Below are 19,198 nucleotides of genomic sequence, written 5' to 3'. Positions count from 1 at the left end.
CACGTTTTCTATAACGAACACCTAACAAGATGAATTCGTATGTATCTGAAGAACGTGAAATATGAGCTGTTTCCCCAGTTAAACTAATGCCTTCGAAATCCCATTGCCGGTATGAAAAATGCATCGCACGTTCCGAATTCATGGAATAGGCCACTCAAGCAATGTTCCGAAATAGGTAACTGAAAATATTTCAAAATAAACCCTGAGATATTTAAACGGTTTTATTTAGCTTGCCCTGTTTGTTTATTTGTTTATTCATTTGTTCAGATCGAATTCAATCACTGAAGTTTGACTCCCTTCCTAATGACAGATCCAATACACACAGTTAGCTTTGATGACGATACAACTAAATTAATGGGCTGGTTTCATGCTATGGAAAATGATACGGGTTTGCTTATAGACTGATCAAGTTAGGGGTATATTATACTTATCAAGCCTAATCGATCCCAAAATCTCTTTATATTTGCAGAAAAAAGAATAATTCGAAAAGGAATAATTTATATTGGCCGCGTGTCTGTTGATCAATAATATTGATCTTGTCTGGAGCGGAGTTGCCAAATGTATTGGTTTTTAATATCGAATCACAGATCTGATGATCCAATTTGACAGACGCCATTTTTTTTGTTATTGTTGTCAACTCGGTGTGAATATACCTGTTACAATTATCTAATTAAAAAACGTTTTTTTTTGTAAAAGGTAGGTCTCGGCGGGTGCCTATTTTGCTTCATATTCCTTGTCATTAGTTTACGTTCCGAAAAATATTTTTTCAGTTTATTTTTGGATTGATATGTTCTGGAGAAATTCTACATTTCACTGTACATATTTTTGTTTCTCTTTTCAGTCACCATACTGCTCCTTGACCGAGATAAAATAAAAATTAAATCAAAATTTTCCATCCTTCGATAAAAGACAAAGTCTGAAATGAATGTCATATAAATAAAAGTGACCTACTAAATATATCACGTACCGTTTCAATTTTTCATTCTTCCGTTCGGTACCAAAGTATTGCAAATTTTTCAAGTGAAATTCATCGATCATTCAAAAATCGACTCTTGGTAAGTTGTCGGGAGTCAGCTTTAACAAAACTAGGCTCAACATTCATTTCGAAATTATTTTAACAAAAATACGAAGTTTGTGGAAACCATTGACAGAAAGAGTACATGCACTACAGAGGGCGCTGGCTAACTGGATGACAATATGGCTAATATATCAGTAACGTTGAATTTCTTATTTTTAGTGGATGGCATGAAGGCATAATTGATTTATTTTATTAGGGTTCATGAGCATTCGAAAACCATTTGAATAAACAGCTCGTTTAATTCTATTTAGAATCATATCTAGATATAAATTGTACTTTATCAGTTATCAAGGCAAATATTATTGTCCATTTTTATGCTTAATTCGTGGATTCGAGCGATCATATCATTGAATATTTATTTGTGTGCTGGCTTTATTCTTGAAAAAAATGCATGAATAATTACAGAAAATTTCAATTGATCGTTCATTTTCTCAGGAAAATGTAGTACCTACCCATATCACAATTTATTGGTTTATTCGGCATTGAAAACGTATCGGATCCATTCTGCTTGTTTTTGCAACGTTGAGTTTCAACTTTTTCTTAGCTGACAGCTCGCGTAGGAACAGTTCGTTCCTATCGAGTTTAGTTTGTGTATGTTTCAAAAGTGTTTTAGAGATATAATTGAATATTATTATGGTGCATTCTTGTGCTGATTTTAATTGTGCGGAAAGGCATAGGAAAACAGAAAGCGCATTGGTTTATAGGTGAGTTATTTCATATAATGAGTTTAGGTTCCTGAAGGATAAAATGATGAGAAAAAAAAGGGGGTGGAAGTATTGAAAAGAAAGAACTACAATCCTTCTACTCTTCCAAGACTTTAAAGAAATCATTCAAAAAGTGACTATAAATGAAAGGGGAACAAAAATATTGAATTTGATGACACAGTTTTTCATTTCAACTTTCAAGTATTCTCCACAGAAAGTATTATCTGGAGTTAATCCTGTTACTGAAAGTATGAAAAAAAATTGATTAAATTTTATCATTTAAATAATGGTATTATTACCTCAGAAGCTTTTGTTGGATCAGTTTGAGTAAAATCAATTCTGTCTATACTTGACCTCATTCAACCTTCCTCTTTTTGGAAGATTCAACAGATTACCCAAGCGAGCCTATAACTTGAATTCAGTAGCTATATTAGAAAGAGGTACGTATGTAGGAATCGTTTTTTTATAATAAATTGCACTTGTACAGATTGAGGATTGTAGAATAAATTGAATATTTGAAATGATGTTTTGATCCAGTTTGCAATATTTTTTGATTTTCATAATTGTATATTATTAAATAATGCATAAAATCATAGTTTAGGTATATATTTTGTGATCTATTGACTTTGTGTACTGATTTTAGATGTAGACCTTATTCCCAAACATGATTTCTCTTGTACATTTTATTCCATGTAGAGAATTTTTCATTAATTGAAACGTTAACAGGTTCATATACACTTCCATAATTAAATTGATAATTATAAGCTCCGTAAATTTTGGCAATGTTGATTATTTGTATTGTTCCTATAGGTCAATCGAACAAGAAGCGGGAATAGGGTCGTGACGTCACCACCCTATCATATTCGATTTTCAATAATTAATTACGGGAAAACTATGGTACTTAGAGAGATGAAACAAAGTGCACTGTTTTTCAATTTGAAATTTCTATCAAGTGAACTCTAAACAAAAAATCATGAAACAAGACCATTCTGTATAATTGTAAGCCCAAGATTGCCGCTGTTACAAAATTGCGTATTACATATATTTTCACAACTACCTGAATATGGGCACCAAATGGTAGGGCTTGACTAGTAGATTATTCTTACACTTTGATGAAGATGCAAATTCAAGATGACAGCATCTACAAAATGGCGGATTACAATTTTTTTCACAATAACCTCAATATGGGTATCAAATGACATAGTTTGACACGAAGAATAGTAGTACACTTTGGAAAAAATGCAAATTCAAGATGGCCACAGCTACAAAATGACAGATTACATATTACCCTGCAATACTGAGGCACCAAAGGAACTAACCAGAATGAGAAAAATTGAGTAACAGAATTAAAAACTAAATTGAAATAAAAAAAAAATAAAATGAGTAAAACAAAACGGTTTTTTTTTTCAAAAAAATATATATAGTAATGATGAGGATAATGTATTGAAAATTTAAAAATAATTCGGAAGGTTCTAGGTAGCAGTCATCACACCACTCTCCTCAGCAGACTACGGTATTGACGAGATTAAACATGATAGAATCGTTGGGCGTAGTTTTTACATATTTATTTAGGTTACGCTACTCCCAACGATTCAATTTTTTTCATCTGATCAATACCGTAGATTGCTAAGGAAAGTGGTGTGATGGCTGCTTCCTAGGATATTCCGAATAATTTTTCAGTTATTTGTACATTATTTACCTACATTATATACATTTTCTATTTTCATTACCTTTTTTTTTACAATAAAACCGTTCAACATAAAAAATCATTCATTTCAATAATAATTTCAACAGATTGAACATTTGATGCAATCCAAGATGAGAATGCAATATTCCAAAAAGTGGATACTCAAGAAATTATGTAATATATGAGAGATATTTTTTCTTTTGAGATATGATCTGGTGGATTTTGGATTGATCCAGCTACATTCCACAACTGACGGGTCTCCGAATGGCCACGTTAATCTTTGGGTGGATGAGAAAATCATTAACAAACCCCATCAAGAATAAAATGATAATACTCACAGTTGACGATGCCGAAAATATAAAAAATTAATATGATAAATTAACATGAATTCACGTATAGTCGGTACATCCATGGTGTTCAAAGTTTCTTCAACTTTCGGAGAGAAATGAAATTTCGAAAAAATGACTACTTTATAATCCCCAACTTTCCAATACTTCACTAAAGAATATTTTTAATGCTTCAATCCAGCGTGCCGTGAAACTTCTTATCATTTACAATACCAATTTCACTGTAGTAGCTATAAACCTGAGTTGTCTTACTGAGTCAAATTGAAATGACTGAAAAAATGTCGGTATTAAATATACAATTTCGTATAAAATGTTTTTTCAACGTTTTGATGTCGCATCTGAAGGGTCGATGAGTTGACAAAAATATCATAAAATAAAAGGGACACGAAAATATCCTCTTCATGTACATACTTTCATTTTACAGTGAAATCGCAAAAAATATAGATATTGTTTGAATGTTATTTGTGGTGGTATACGAGTTTTTGGACACTCATGATGGAAATATGCTGATCAAATGTTTAAAATTCATGTTGATGTACGAAAACGACATTATTGCACATTATTACTCCTCAATGTAAATTCACAAAATTGTTCACACTCAATCACCCATTAAATGTGAATTAATACGAACGAATCAAGATTGAATTATCAAAATTCAAAGCAATTTTTGAGAGCAATGGTTATATTTATTCAATCTCGTTGAAGTCTTATTTGAAGTTATCCCTATGACTCGCATCAAACCCAATGTATATTTCTTTTGAAGCTTGTTTTATAGATCGTGTAAAAGTAGTTTCCAATCTTTGACAAATTTTTCAAGTTATTCAATATTGAAGAAAGAAAACCCTATTAAAAATACATATTATAATCGTTACAACCACAATTTCTCATACCAGAAGCACCGCTAACGAGGTCACGTTGAATGAATAATAACCATCTAAGGTTGTTACTGCACTTTTGAAGTTTCCTTTTGTAGGACCTATTCATTAAATTCTCCGCTAATGAGAGTAGATCGTAGTGGCTTTAATTGAATTAGGATTGCTAGACTTGATAACTGTTCTTTGCAGTCATTATTCATTTTCTGGAAGGCGAAATGGAAGCTAATACTATGTAATTGAGTGCCTGTTCTGTTTACTATCAATTTTCTTCGCTCAATGATTTTTCTATTTCCCTGATAGAAAATGGTTTGAAATGTACTTTCTGATTGTCCCTTTTATTCAGCGTGAACTGAGTGGTTAATTTATCAGTGTGAACTATGGAGATTAGAAGCGGAATTCGAACCAGTTCTGAAGGGCAGTTTTAATGAGATCATCGCTATGGAAAGTCTTTCTGAAAGTCAATTGTTGAAAACACGTACAATGAAATGACTATGTCTGATGGAGTAGAAATGATGTAGTTTTATAAAGGCATCAGTAACGACTTCAAGATGGAGTTTTTGTCCTCGCAGTCATGGCACATATCACTGATGATGTCTGCCGCAAAATCAGAAAAATTGATTGCGGCCTACTATATGTTGTGATGATAATTCTCGAACAGTGTTTTTGGGTTCTCTCATTCTTTCTGCTCAATGAATTATCAGAGTCCTGGAAAATCTACTGACTTGACATGACTATAAAATGGGACCATTCAAAATGTTTTCTTTGGTTTTTTCAAAAGCTAGGACTTATTTTTTCAACAAAACAAAACTTTTTGAAAATATAATAGATTCGAATTCTTCTTGCTTTTTAGAACACATTCCATTTTTATGATGACAATTCTGCTAATTAAACTTTGAATATGCTTGAAGAATCTGAGTATTTATGTTTTATACTAAACTGCTGTGAAGCTACAACTTTCAAAGGAGTTCAAGGAATCTGGCCACCGATTCAGTTACGAGCTGATCTCAATTCTCTGACGCTATTTTTCAGCGTTTGGAATATCTTTGTCGCCAACGGAACAACCAATTATCTTGAAACATCATGTGTGGATTTGCTTCATTTTGTACATATGAACTACTAATTGTGATCATGTTTTGGAGACACAGTTCATGAATAACTGTGCATGAACATCTAACGAGAATATTCAGTCAGGAAAAATGCAATTCCCGGAATTCTTTGTCTTCAATCTGAAATGAAATCCGGAAGAATGAACAAAAAAACAATGTCTTTGCTATAAAGTAAATTAGAAGTTCGGAGAACGAGTTAGTAATCGTGGAAAAGAATAAAAACACGGCAGGCCAATGTGACGGACTGACGATTTTGTTAGAGAAAGTAGGTCAGTAGTATTGTAGGAGTTTCCGTAATCTGCCAACGGAATTAAAACTAGATTGTCATGGCGGATTTCGTTGATTTGGAGTTAGGACGTAGCAAGTAATTGACATTTCAACCGTTTCAGTCGATTCAATCAGGAAACTAAACGAAAGTTGATGAAGTAGTATCATATACTCATCATCTACTTATTTATTCAGAAATCTCATCGAGATATATCATCCTGATAATAGTAGTCTGGTTTAAATTCGATCAAAATATAAGTAATAGTTATCAACCAAGTTATTTTCTCTTAAGATAATACTAGATGTTAACAAATATAATATCTCATATAATCACAATCTGGTTGGGAAAGGAAGGAGTCGACGTACAAGATGGAGGAATAAAGAAGAAAAATACAAAATCAATACATAAAATATATATAACTAGTGAAAAAATAGATTGCCTGTATGTCAAGAAAAAAATGCTTTCCATTTCTGATTCACAAGTGAATAAGGTAGTTTCAATATGTATCGAAAAACACAACGTTTTATCGGTCGAGCCATTGGTTATCTCCTGAAAAGATATGGTAGGTAACCATCGAACAAATTATAAAAAACTTACAAAATGTATTGTATACTTTTTTGAAACTTTTATTATCTCTTCAGCACACCCATCTGCTTCGTTTATTACCTCACATGCAGGTTTGTTTTCAAGGAAAGGAACAGTTGTTTTTCAATTTTTTTCCAGAGGGAACAGATGAAGTGTGTGAAAAAATATGTCTGAGAGTATTTTCTATAACAGCCGATAGTTGCATATCCACATTAGCCGGATACATTAAAGAAAGAGGTAGTTGCTTCAAAATAACAAATCAATCTGTTTCTAATTTGAAATTAATTTATTTGTCTTTGTAATAATCAATCTCAGAGTTTCAGAAAATAATACAATTGATGAAAAACCTTCATTCCACTCCGCAATTCCTGCTGAGGAACCAATGTATGAAGCTAAACAGGTATGAAACGTGGGTATAACTTGATCCTTTCATTATTTATGATAATTATCTGTAGATAGGTGAAGAATATACGGAAAGAAAACATACAGGACTGAATACATATGAATACGCTGAAGATACTGACAAACTGATCTCAATAGTTATTACAAATTAACTTCATTGATTTACGAACGAAGGCGGAAGCGAAGTAATAATGATGAACGGGAATGATATTTGACAGTCAAAATTGAAAATAGGATAGTGAAACGAATTCTATAAATAGAAAGAAATATGTAAAAATTGGCCTCGAAATATTGAATAAAAAATGAACAGGAAAGAAATCAACAAACAAGTGAAAAAAGAAGGATGAAATTCAAAGTTCATAAAGACAGTAACTTATGCGAGTATACAGGGAAAACGTGAAAATTTAATGAAAACAATGAGTATTAAATTCTTCGAAAATAAACTGAGAAATTGCAATGAACAAGTTGAGGAACAAGAAAAGAGCTGCTGAAATCCTTACTAGGTGAGACTCAAGAGAAACGACTGAGGTGGAAATTAGAATGATATTAGAATAATATTTATACAAAAATTTAAGAAATATATCAAAACCGAAAAAACAGGAAACCAAGAACATATTTATACATAAAAATGAGTAAAATTATAATTTCATTCTGAATAATTTTAATAAATAAAAAATAAAATGATGATTTACATTATGTACTTGAAACTGAAAAATAATTCAGAAGGTAGTAGGTAGCAGTCTTCACAACACTCTTTTCGGGAATCTAGGGTATTGATCAGAAAAAAAATATAATCATTGGGCGTAGCATAAACTGAGTAAATATGTAAATATTACGCTCAAAGATATCATTCAGGAATACCCGAACGATAATTTAACGTCTTTCGTTCTTTTCTAGCAAGTCTAATCAGAATTATGACATGCTTTATGTTTTTGGTTGACTTCCGATATCTACAAATTGCACTTAATTGGCGAAAATAAATTATTATTATTATTATTATTATGCGGTTGAAGACAACTTCATAAATTTCGTTCAGCTTTGTGACTTGGATGGATAAGACAGGGGAAATTCAAGGACTGTTCAATTGTATTGTGAGGCAGAGTGTTGAACTAACAATTATTACTATAACTGATTAAAAGTATTTTGTGAACAGCTTGTAATATTTTTTATTATACTGTTCTGCTGTTCCAATGTTGTGACAGAATTGGAATCAACGAACTTAGGCATGCGCAGCGTTATAGAACAGTGCTTTCAAAAAATTGATCTACAGCGCCATCTAGTGGCGAGTTACAGAAAAATTGATAGCCTAAAAACCTTCTCTATGAAAAATTACTCATACATGTCAAGTTTCATCACGATCGGTTGAGCGATGTAAACAACCCTCAGAAGTCGAAACTTGTGCGAGCTAAGGACTAACGAGGTCTTACCTTTGAACGTATGATTCCTAACACTGGTTGAACGATAGCAAGTGAAAATCGATCGTTTAGCTTGGGGCTTGAACCAGCGACCAACACGGCGGTCGATTTGAGTGAGTAAACAAAGCACCCACGTCGAACCGACCGGCTACCCTCATATATAAAACAGATTTTCAACAGATTTATACTTTTGTGTATTAGTAATTTTTTTTGCTGAAGCTATGCAGAAATTATATTATTTGAACATCACGTTGAAGCAACATATTGCAAACAATTGAAATTCAATGAAGAACTGAAAGTGAGAGAAAAAAATCCTTGATTTGGGATCCCACAATTTTCAAAATATAAACCAATTATTTGCTCACCATCAGTGGAAAATCAAACAGAAACCAAACCTGGCTACTTTTTACGAAACTAAAACTTCCTAAACTGAATTTCAAACATCATAGAACCGTTAGACAGTCGTATTGTGGAAGTATGGATAATGAAAACGGGTAAAGGGTTTCATCCACCCGAGTTTCCAGAATTTGTGGGTTTTCCCGCAGCAATTTCATGAGAGGCAGAAGACCTGCAAATATATAATGTTACTAGACTATCATTTGTACTGTTCGAGCTCTCACGGATCGTTACGTTGCAAAACTATTTATTTGAACTTGGTTCAATAAACATAAATGTTTTTGCTGTATGATACGTGCTGAGAAAAAAGAAATATCGGACAAAAATATCATATTTGATTCATTGTTATTGACGTTTCCAAAAATGATGTACATTCTATATATTGTCAGTGCCAAAGTGTGTTTTGAAATCCTGTGGAGTTTTTTTGAACTTGTGAAAGTGTAGAATACTGTGCTGTATTTCAAAGGACGATGACACTTTCAAATATTCGCATTGTTTGATCATATATTTATTATTCATGCCTGCAGATACATGACATCATTTCCAATGGTGTCTCGTTTGAAATAATTAATTTTCAGGATTCTCAAATTTACAATTTTTCAAAAAGATAAGGGAAGATTGTCAATGACGATGCAAATGATTCAACGGAAACTGAAACAAACCAGTTTTCAAGTTTTTCGTTTGGACCAGTGCTCATTCGTGTTTATGAAGGGAGGCGAAAATTCATGGATAGATTCAATGGTGCTATCATTATTGCATTGACTGATTTTGGAATACAATGTTTCTATCATCTTGTGTCCTTATTTACCTCATTCATATACAATGAAATTCGTATTGTGTATTCAATAAATCAAGTCGAAAACTTCTTATTGAGTAATTCTCAGTTTTCAAGATGAAATTTCTGCAAAGAATATTTCAGTTTTAAAGTTTGTTTTTTCCATAACAGACAATCTGAAATTAACAGTGAATTAAAAATATGGAAATAATAAACAAAATATCGTACAATAAAATTCAAATCAATCTTTGTTTCTGAATTTTGTACCTGCGGGCCTTTCGGAAAAATAATAGAAGGAGAAAATGAATTTCTAATGAAAACTTTTGTATCTGTTGTACATTAGAAAGTGGAAATGAATACATTTTTTGAAATAACATGTTGAAATCACCAAATCAACCTCGCACTACTCTCAAGAGTTATATAAAAGACGACACTCTGATAATTCATCGTAAAAGACCGTTTCCTTATTTTCCTTCGGTAACATGGATACATTCCTTACATCCCTCTCTAATACAACCATTCCAGCATTTCGTATCAACGTTTAATAAAAGTTTCATCCCAGAATCTATTTGTGACGTCGATAATAGCCCATGGGGTTGATTTCAGAGATATTATGAAATTCTTGGAGCAAAAAGATGCAACAAAAAATCGGAGTTTTTCCGATATATGAGTGATTCATCGGAAATTGAAAATATATTGCATTCCAAAAATATCGCTATATGTTGGTGATTTATATCGGCTTTTAGAATTGGTTCAGCTTGAAATACCTATATATCGCATTATTCGAAGCAGTGCAGTGGACTCCAGCTGCAGTTACCAAAAGGACTGCAAACAATTGTATTTACAGAATCTTCTGTAAATACAATGTTTTCAGTCGATTTTTGAAACAATGAGCGATTCAGTTATGATATCCCCTGAATACCAAATGTTCATATAACTAAAAACAAACAATTCTTCGCTTACATCTGTCCGATAAGGTATGCCAAACTCCACCACATAATTAAATGTTTCCCAATAGATTTAAGATGATACCGAGAATCTGGCGGCTCTGAGCAATTTTAATCGACTTTGTGAAAATGGTGCTAGAAAGATGAAGTTGTGGATGAAAACAATTTGTTTCTTCAGTGTTCTAATGTCTCCATAAGTATGCATTATTTTCATTTTCCTTGAGTTCATTCATAGATATTGAGATAATGTTGTGCAGATTTTGATATGTTATCCCACGGATATATCAATTTATTACATTACACAATTTATATGATATGGAATCTTGTCGCAAGATTTACCTATTTTATTGAAATACTTTTTTCCCTTAGAATTACTCATGTAAATATCAAGTTACTCTGTATCCTTCTTTCTACACAGGAAGGATGATGATTGGCAACAGTGAGAAGCGAGTGGTGAAGTGTCTTTTAGTGTTTCATAAATTAAAAATCAACTCTAATGGTTCATGTCAATTTCTTTTTGTCATGCATCTTCATGGTCAAAGGAATATAATATGTTGATTCACAATGCCAGCTATGATATGATGAAAAAGTTTATATAAAGTTGAATAATATGAGAGATTAGTATCAGCATTAGAATTTTACTGTTTTTGACTTCTATAAGTACTGCTTGTATGTGTTTTGGATTTGTATGGGATGAAATGGGATGAAAATCCTTAGCGTATTCAAGAAATACTTCATTCTGAGATTTTCAGTGGACAGTTCACAGTATCACAACACATGTTTCGTTTCATACTGACAAAATTCTACTTGAATCATATCATAAATCTAATTTTCATAATATTCTCATACTTCTCGCTGAAGAAGTAAGTACTGTTGAAATATTATGTTATTAAGAGTTATGAAAGTACGTACACGTTCATTGCTTGCTGGTTTATCCATTAAATTTACCACACTTTTATCCCATATATAGGTTTTTATATCTGTCTATACTCATATGAATATATGTATGTATGTATGTATGTATGTATGTATGTATGTATGTATGTATGTATGTATGTATGTATGTATGTATGTATGTATGTATGTATGTATGTATGTATGTATGTATGTATGTATGTATGTATGTATGTATGTATGTACGTATGTATGTATCTTTGTATGTATGTATGTATGTATGTGGCTCTTTCACGCTTAAACAACTGAACGGATGTAAATGAAACTTCACATAAATACAGCTTATACATCAGAATAACATATAGCTCACAACTTACAGAGGTTTTGTGTAATTTTGGTCATAATATAACGATAAGTATCAACTAAGTCGGAAAAATCCAAGCTCCCTGAGATCTATCCTAGAGTGCGATGCCTGTACCGTTGGAGTTTAATGCAGATAATGTACCGTTTTTATCAAGTACAAAACACGAGCACTACAGGAAAATTCTTAAGGCGCTCTCGGAGCGGTGCCTATGCGAAAGTGGCGATTCACATTGGCGTTCTCAGCAAGTTTATTCCACATAAACGCAGTTTTCCAGATGAAAGACTTCCTAAACAGGTTCGAGGTGTACTGAGTTGAACCTCAAAACGATGAGCAGCCACAGCTCGTCGCGTATTTCTAATATGTACCGTTCTTGGTGGAATAAAATGTACCAAATAATTCGAAAACTTCCCGTGAAAGTATCTATAGAAGGGAGACAACTGTCCAACCTTTCTTCAATGTTCCACACTATCAAGGTTGCACGTGATGTTCGCATCTCCAATCAGGCATAAGGCTCTTTTTTGGATGGAATCCAGCAACTTCGTGGAATGTTTGGAGGTAGAGCTCCATACTCCAAAGAAGGTGAATATGTGGCTCCGTAGCCGATGTCTTGGAATCCAAATGAAATGACAAGTGTGCTGTCATCAGCAAAGCAATATATTGGAATCTTGGTTTTTTTCCAATAAGTCGTTGGTATACAATAAAAAGACGCTTGGAGACAATATGGATCCCTGGGAAACACCATCGACGGCCACTTGCTGGAAACGTTCTTTCAGGAAGCTGGAGAGTCATACACAAAAATGATCCGATAAACCATAGCATCGGACTTTGGCCAGCAAATCCTCATGCCACACATGGTCAAAGGCTTCAGAAATATCAAGCGCAACAGCTTTTCATTCTCCATGATGCTCAATTGAGTAATTTTAAATATAGGTGACATATGATAGAATTTCGCCTGTTGATCTTTGTTCCCGAAAGCCATAGGATGAGAATATGGTGGTTTACGACTTTCTCCATGATTCTTGATATCAGTGATAGGTCCGGTCTATAATTAATTGAAAGAGTTTTCTTGCCCTTTTTGGAAATAGGCTGAACGCGATCAATCTTCCAACAAGAAGGAAAAACCCCTTTCTTGTGAGACAGGTTGAAAAGTCTGCAAAATACTAGTGTGAGTTCATTTGCGCACTTTTTAAGTATGACGACGTGCACATCATCAGGACCAGACGCCTTATTGATATAGAGCTATTTCAAAATTCGCCTGACTAGATGCCGTCGAAAAGTAATTTTCGGCATTATGAATCCTAGTATGGTAATAGTGGGTGGTGCCTTTCCCAGGAAATCAGCTGTGGATTGAGACGCAAATTGTTCAGCTAGTAAATTTGCTTTTTTATGGCTGCTGTTGCAATTGAACCATCCGCTTTTAGTAGTTGTTTACAGCTGATTCTCGGCCTCCCCCCACCACTATGACGTATTAATTGCTTTTTTTATTGGTTGTTGTTTGGTGAAGTTTTTTTTGTTGTGCAGTGAAGTCAAGGCGTTGTGACCTTGAAGTGTCTGGTGCATGGATCGTTCAGATTTTTTTTTTCATATGAGATTTTGTGTGTTTATGTGTGTGTGTAGGAGAATGCACGGTACAGGGTTTCATCATGTGCTTGTTTGTCTATGTACAAACATACGTCTGCATACTTCGAAGATCCTCCAAGTAATAAATGCTCCATCGGTGTTAGGGCACCAAGTTAGTAGTGGAGTGACGTCACAGCAATAACCGTTCAACGGCTAGAGAGCGACATGTTCACTCCACGACGTGTGGCAGAGTAATGCGTATTCATCGGTCTGCCCTCACCTCTCCTGAAGCGATGAAGGTTCGCTCTAGCCCCGCTATCCATGGTGACACAACGGCAGCCGAGGACTGTTTGCCTAGCGTCTACCCTCTCCGAGACCGCAACGACCACTGCTTGCTCGTATATCGACATCTGTTATCGCATTCAGTTGGGAGGTAATCTTGGCGCATGTAGTTGAGAAGTGGGGTTGGCTATGACGTCTTGACGGGTCCTATCAGAGTGTATTTAAGAAGCGTACGAGTGTTGGCTATGTCAGTTTACATCAAGTGAGTTAGTGAGAACTATTATATAAAATGTATTCCTGTGACTGTGGTAAATCTTTCACTCGTAGTGATAATCTTCGTCGGCATCAGCTCCAGAGTTGCCAAGGAGGGCCTGCAGTGAAACGGGTGAGAGTGGATAATGCAACACCTATGTATACGTGCAATTGTTGTAATGTGACAATTCCTATGAGCCAAGTGAATTCTCACCGAAGAACCATGAGTCATAAAAATAATGCATGTGTTCAATTGTCTGACGGTGTTCAAATTATAACGAATGCATTCAATTGCCGCATTGCTACATACAGGGTGGAGAGTTCGATTGTAACCAGTGACTACATGTCATTTTTCAATAAGATTAGGCAGAAGGTCATTGAATTACTGGAATCAGCCATCAGGATCCATAAAAGCATCAAGGTGAATATGGAAGTTTTTGGGAATTATATTCTTCAGACTGATGATTCGAGGGACACGAAGTCATTTAATTCCCAAAATAAAATAGTGGACCAATCTTCAGATTTGAATGCTGTTTTTGATGGATTCCGTGATGTAATTGTGGCTCAAACGACTGAGTTCCAGGATCGCGACTCAGGTATTTATTTTTTAAAAATTTCAATAAGATTGAATAGTAATATTTTTTTTTTATAATTCAGGTTGGACTTGTGAAAAAATATTGTTTCTCGAGGTCAACATTAATAAATACAGTCCACTGGAAGGACGTTCATATGTGAAGCTGCCTCAATGTATTCAATGGAAGAAAGCTGTTGTGAATGTTCGTAATGAAGATCAATATTGTTTTGCTTGGGCTATAACATCAGCATTATATCCTGCAGATAGTCGAGTGTCCGAACTTACGTCATATCCACATTTTTCCACTGTTTTAGATGTCACAGGTATGGATTTTCCGGTTAAAGTTAATAATAAGAGTATCGAAATATTCGAAGATAGGAATGATATTTCAATTAATGTTTACGGTTTAGAGAGTACATTTGAGAAGGGTAAAATGAAGTATGAAGTGATTGGTCCATTGCGATACTCACAGAGAAGACTCCGGAGACATGTCAATTTGTTGTTTATAACTGATGACTCCGGTAATGGTCACTATTGTTGGATCAAAGATCTTTCAAGATTAGTTTCTAATCAACTATCAGCTCATAGACAGAAAAAATATTTTTGTGACGGATGTTTGATATATTTTTCTGATGAGAGATTGCTTTTACGTCATAATATGTATGATTGTAATCACATTAGTACCACAACACCAACTACTAATTTAAAGATCAATAAATATGGTAGAATGGTTGCGGAAAATAAACTAATGTTTGAAAACTTTGAGAGGCAAATGAGGGTGCCATTTGTAGTGTATGCTGATTTTGAATCAGTGCTTAAACCGATTCATGTGAATGAGCCAAATCCTGAAAGTTCATACACGATTAAAACATTCAAACATGCCCCATATTCATTTGCTTATTTGATAAAGTGTTCATATAATGATGATTTGTCAAAATTTGTTACATATAGGGGTGTAGATGCAGCTCAGAAATTTGTGAGTAGCATTGAAGATGATTTGAAAGAGATACATGAAAATCATCTCAGAAACCCTAAACCGATGGATACACAAACTGACGAAGAAGAAGAACAGTTTGCTGCAGCCAGAACTTGTGGTATATGTAATAAAGCATTTACTGATGGTGAAGTCAAAGTAAGAGATCATTGTCATGTCACAGGAAAGAAAAGATCACATGCCGCTCACTCGAAATGTAATTTAAATTTCAAAATACCAAACTTCATACCTATCATTTTTCATAATTTAAGTGGTTATGATTGTCATTTATTCATAAAAGAATTGTATAGGAATAAAGAGAAAGTTGATGTTATCCCGCAAACTAAAGAGAAATATATATCTTTCACGAAGCATCTCTTCACACACAGCTATACCGATAAAGATGGTGTGGTTAGGAAGAATTATCTCAAAATGAGATTTATCGATAGTTATAAATTTATGACTAATTCGTTGGAGAAGTTGGGTGCAAACTTGACCTCCGATCAATGTTTGGAGATGCACAAACATTTCCCACAAATTGAGAAATTCAATTTGATGAGACAGAAAGGTGTATTTCCATATAGTTTTGTTGATGACATTGACAAATTGAATTATCCATTACTTCCGACAAAAAATCAGTTTTATGACACACTCAATTGTGAACATATATCGGAAACTGATTATGATAGGGCTAGAAAAGTTTGGAATTTATTCGAGTGTCAGAATTTGGGGGAATACTCTGATTTGTATTTGAAGTCGGATGTATTGCTACTATGTGATATTTTTGAAAACTTCCGCACCACAAGTTTAGAGATATATAACTTAGATCCGGCACAATATTACACTGCACCTGGATTATCATGGGATGCCATGTTGAAGTTCACTAATGTTGAATTGGAATTACTAACTGACATTGATATGATTCACTTTTTTCAAAAAGGTATACGAGGTGGAATTAGTCAATGTAGCGAGAGGAAACATATAGCAAATAATAGATTTTTACCCAATTATAATCCCAACGAACCTTCCACATTCATTACATATTTAGATGCAACAAATCTATACGGTCACAGTATGTCACAACCTCTACCAACAAGTGAATTTACATGGTTGACACCAAATGAAATTCTTAATCTCGATGTGATGGATGTGAGTACTGATAGTCCGTATGGGTATGTATTTGAAGTGGACATTCATTATCCACAAGAGTTGCATGATAAACATTCTGACCTTCCATTTTTAGTCGAAAAAATAATACCACCTCGTACACAATCGAAAATTCCCAAATTAATTCCAAATTTGAATGATAAAAGAAAATATATTGTTCATTATAGGAATCTACAGCAAGCTGTCAAAAATGGATTGATTGTAATGAATACACATAGAGTATTGAAATTCAAACAATCATGCTGGATGAAACCCTATATAGATCTTAATACTGAAATGCGTAATAGGTCTAACAACAAATCTGTTAAAGATTTCTATAAACTAATGAATAATGCGGTGTATGGAAAGACAATGGAGAATGTAGATAATCGAATTGATGTTAGACTCGTTACACATTGGGAAAATATAAAGAAAAATATAGGTGCCAGCACTCTCATAGCCAAACCAAATTTCAAAAATTGTTCAATTTTCACTGATAATTTCGTTGCCATTCAATTGGGTAGAGTGAAGGTTCATTACGATAAACCATTATATTTGGGATTTTCCATATTAGAATTATCTAAAACAGTCATGTATGACTTTTTCTATGGATGCATCAAACAACACTTTGATGAAAATGTCTCTTTACTTTACACAGATACCGACTCGCTCATTCTTAAAGTAAACACAGAAAATTTTTATGAATTCATAAAAACTAACATAAGTAGATTTGATACATCCAATTACAGTATAGTTAACCAATTCAATATTCCAGTAACAAGTTCAGTCTTGGGTAACTTCAAAGATGAATTTCCAAATGATCCAATCATGAGTTTTTATGGTACAGGTGCTAAAGCATATTATGTGAAATCTGTTGATGGTGAATTTAAGAAAGCCAAAGGGGTTAAACGATCTGTAATAAAGAATGAATTGACATGCGAAGATTATCAAAAAATCGTCGAACAAGGTGGTATGATATTCAGAAAGATGAATTCATTTAGAAGCGTGTTACATGATATGTATACTGAATTAAAAAATAAAGTTGCATTATCATATCACGACGATAAACGATTTATCATTCCGAATACTACCCACACTCTTCCTTGGGGTCATAATGATATTGAATTTTATGAAAACGATCCAAATGAGAACATTCGTTGGATAAGTAATATTATTCAACAATCACAATCTCAGGAGACTCCATTGGATCAATTGATTAATTTATTATCTGCCGAGATCAATGATTGAAATATCATTCAATATCTTCAAAACCGGAAAATTCAATATTGATATTTATGTAGCCATTTATAATTAATAATATATGATAGAAGTAATGTGATATTAATGTATTATGTATGTATGTATATGTATTACTGTAATGAATATAAAATGATTAAAATTTTATTTGTATTATTTCTATTTCCCTAATCAATTACTGCAATATATAGTATAATGTAAATGACAGAAATATCAGTTTGAAGAGAATCATCGTAGAGTGCACAATGTCTAAAACAATCGATAAGTTTGGTAGAAAAAGAAAATGGGGTGGTAATGTCATTCGAGGTCCTCCTGGGAATGGTTTTAAATTAACAAAAGATGGTCATTATGACATGCAAAGGAAAATATTGAAAAATACAAGTGAACCAATTGACAAGAGTGATTGTGTAACTGTATCATATCTTGAGGGGGAAATTAATGGAGCAAAGGAAGTTATACTTCTAGCCCTACAAGCTGCAATACAATCCACAATAGGCAATATTGCTCGGGACGCCCGGCAAGCATTTAACGATAAAATTGCAGAGGCTCGGATAACTTTCACTCGTAAATTTGACAAACTTACAAGTGATGTAGACATAAAAATGTCTGACATAACAGCGTCTACAAATAAAAAATTTGATGCTATGTCAAACATAACAGGGACTACAATGAAAAAGTATGATGTACTGGAACAGAGAGTTGAAGTATTGGAGAAAAACCATAAAGAAGTTTTGGAGAGAAACTATAAAGTCAGGCCATCATCATCAGGTGGACTGGGATATCCAGGACTGAACATTAATCCAAATCATAGAATAATACAACCAAAACCAAAACCAACTGATGATGTATTAATGGAACCAACATGGTGAATGTATTCCCTCGTTAGGTTAGGTTAATAGCTACGTTAGGTTAGCTGCATACTTACGTTAGGTTAGGTGTTAGGTTAGTATTCCCTCGTTAGGTTAGGTTAATAGTTACTGTAGGTTAGGTTAGGTTAGGTTAGGTTAGGTTAGGTTAGGTGTTCGGTTGCATAGCGGTAGGTTAGCGTACTAGGTTAGGTTACGTTAATACATACGATAGGTTAGGTGTTCGGTTGCATAGCGGTAGGTTAGCGTACTAGGTTAGGTTACGTTAATACGTTAATACGTTAGGTTAGGTGTTCGGTTGCATATTATGTTACGAACGCGCGCGCGAAGAGGGCGTAGATGTCTCTCCAGATGTCCCGCCTACCTGGGGCCGGAGGCCCCACCCACCTGGGCGGAGCCCAGGCAGTGGGCGGGGCCCGTTAGGCCCCCCCCCCCCCCCCCCCCC

The 19,198-nt window shown here is 34.0% G+C and overlaps 2 protein-coding genes across 3 annotated transcripts in view; one reads left to right on the top strand and one right to left on the bottom strand.

The window, feature by feature from the left end:
- LOC111504189 (protein O-mannosyl-transferase Tmtc3) overlaps positions 1 to 19,198 on the bottom strand; it is a 211,923-nt gene that overhangs the window by 6,974 nt on the left and 185,751 nt on the right. The gene's annotated exons all lie outside the window — the stretch shown is intronic.
- LOC141480102 (uncharacterized) lies at positions 13,264 to 19,181 on the top strand. Its single transcript, XM_074169906.1, has 2 exons — positions 13,264 to 14,533; positions 14,595 to 19,181. The coding sequence occupies exons 1-2, from the start codon at positions 13,975 to 13,977 to the stop codon at positions 17,876 to 17,878; spliced, it is 3,843 nt and encodes a 1,280-aa protein (XP_074026007.1). The 5' UTR covers positions 13,264 to 13,974; the 3' UTR covers positions 17,879 to 19,181.

This window comes from Leptinotarsa decemlineata, unplaced genomic scaffold (assembly GCF_025532065.1).
Source record: "Leptinotarsa decemlineata unplaced genomic scaffold, Ldec_3_MD MMD2_P_RNA_scaffold_6, whole genome shotgun sequence".
Taxonomy (NCBI): domain Eukaryota; kingdom Metazoa; phylum Arthropoda; class Insecta; order Coleoptera; family Chrysomelidae; genus Leptinotarsa; species Leptinotarsa decemlineata.
This window is presented reverse-complemented; position numbering and strand designations above follow the sequence as displayed.

Bases quoted from the DNA above. Each gene is read 5' to 3' on its own strand.
- LOC141480102 (XM_074169906.1), top strand. From the start codon at position 13,975: ATGTATTCCTGTGACTGTGGTAAATCTTTCACTCGTAGTGATAATCTT. The intron at 14,534-14,594 runs GTATTTATTTTT...TTTATAATTCAG, and splicing joins GTTCCAGGATCGCGACTCAG to GTTGGACTTGTGAAAAAATA.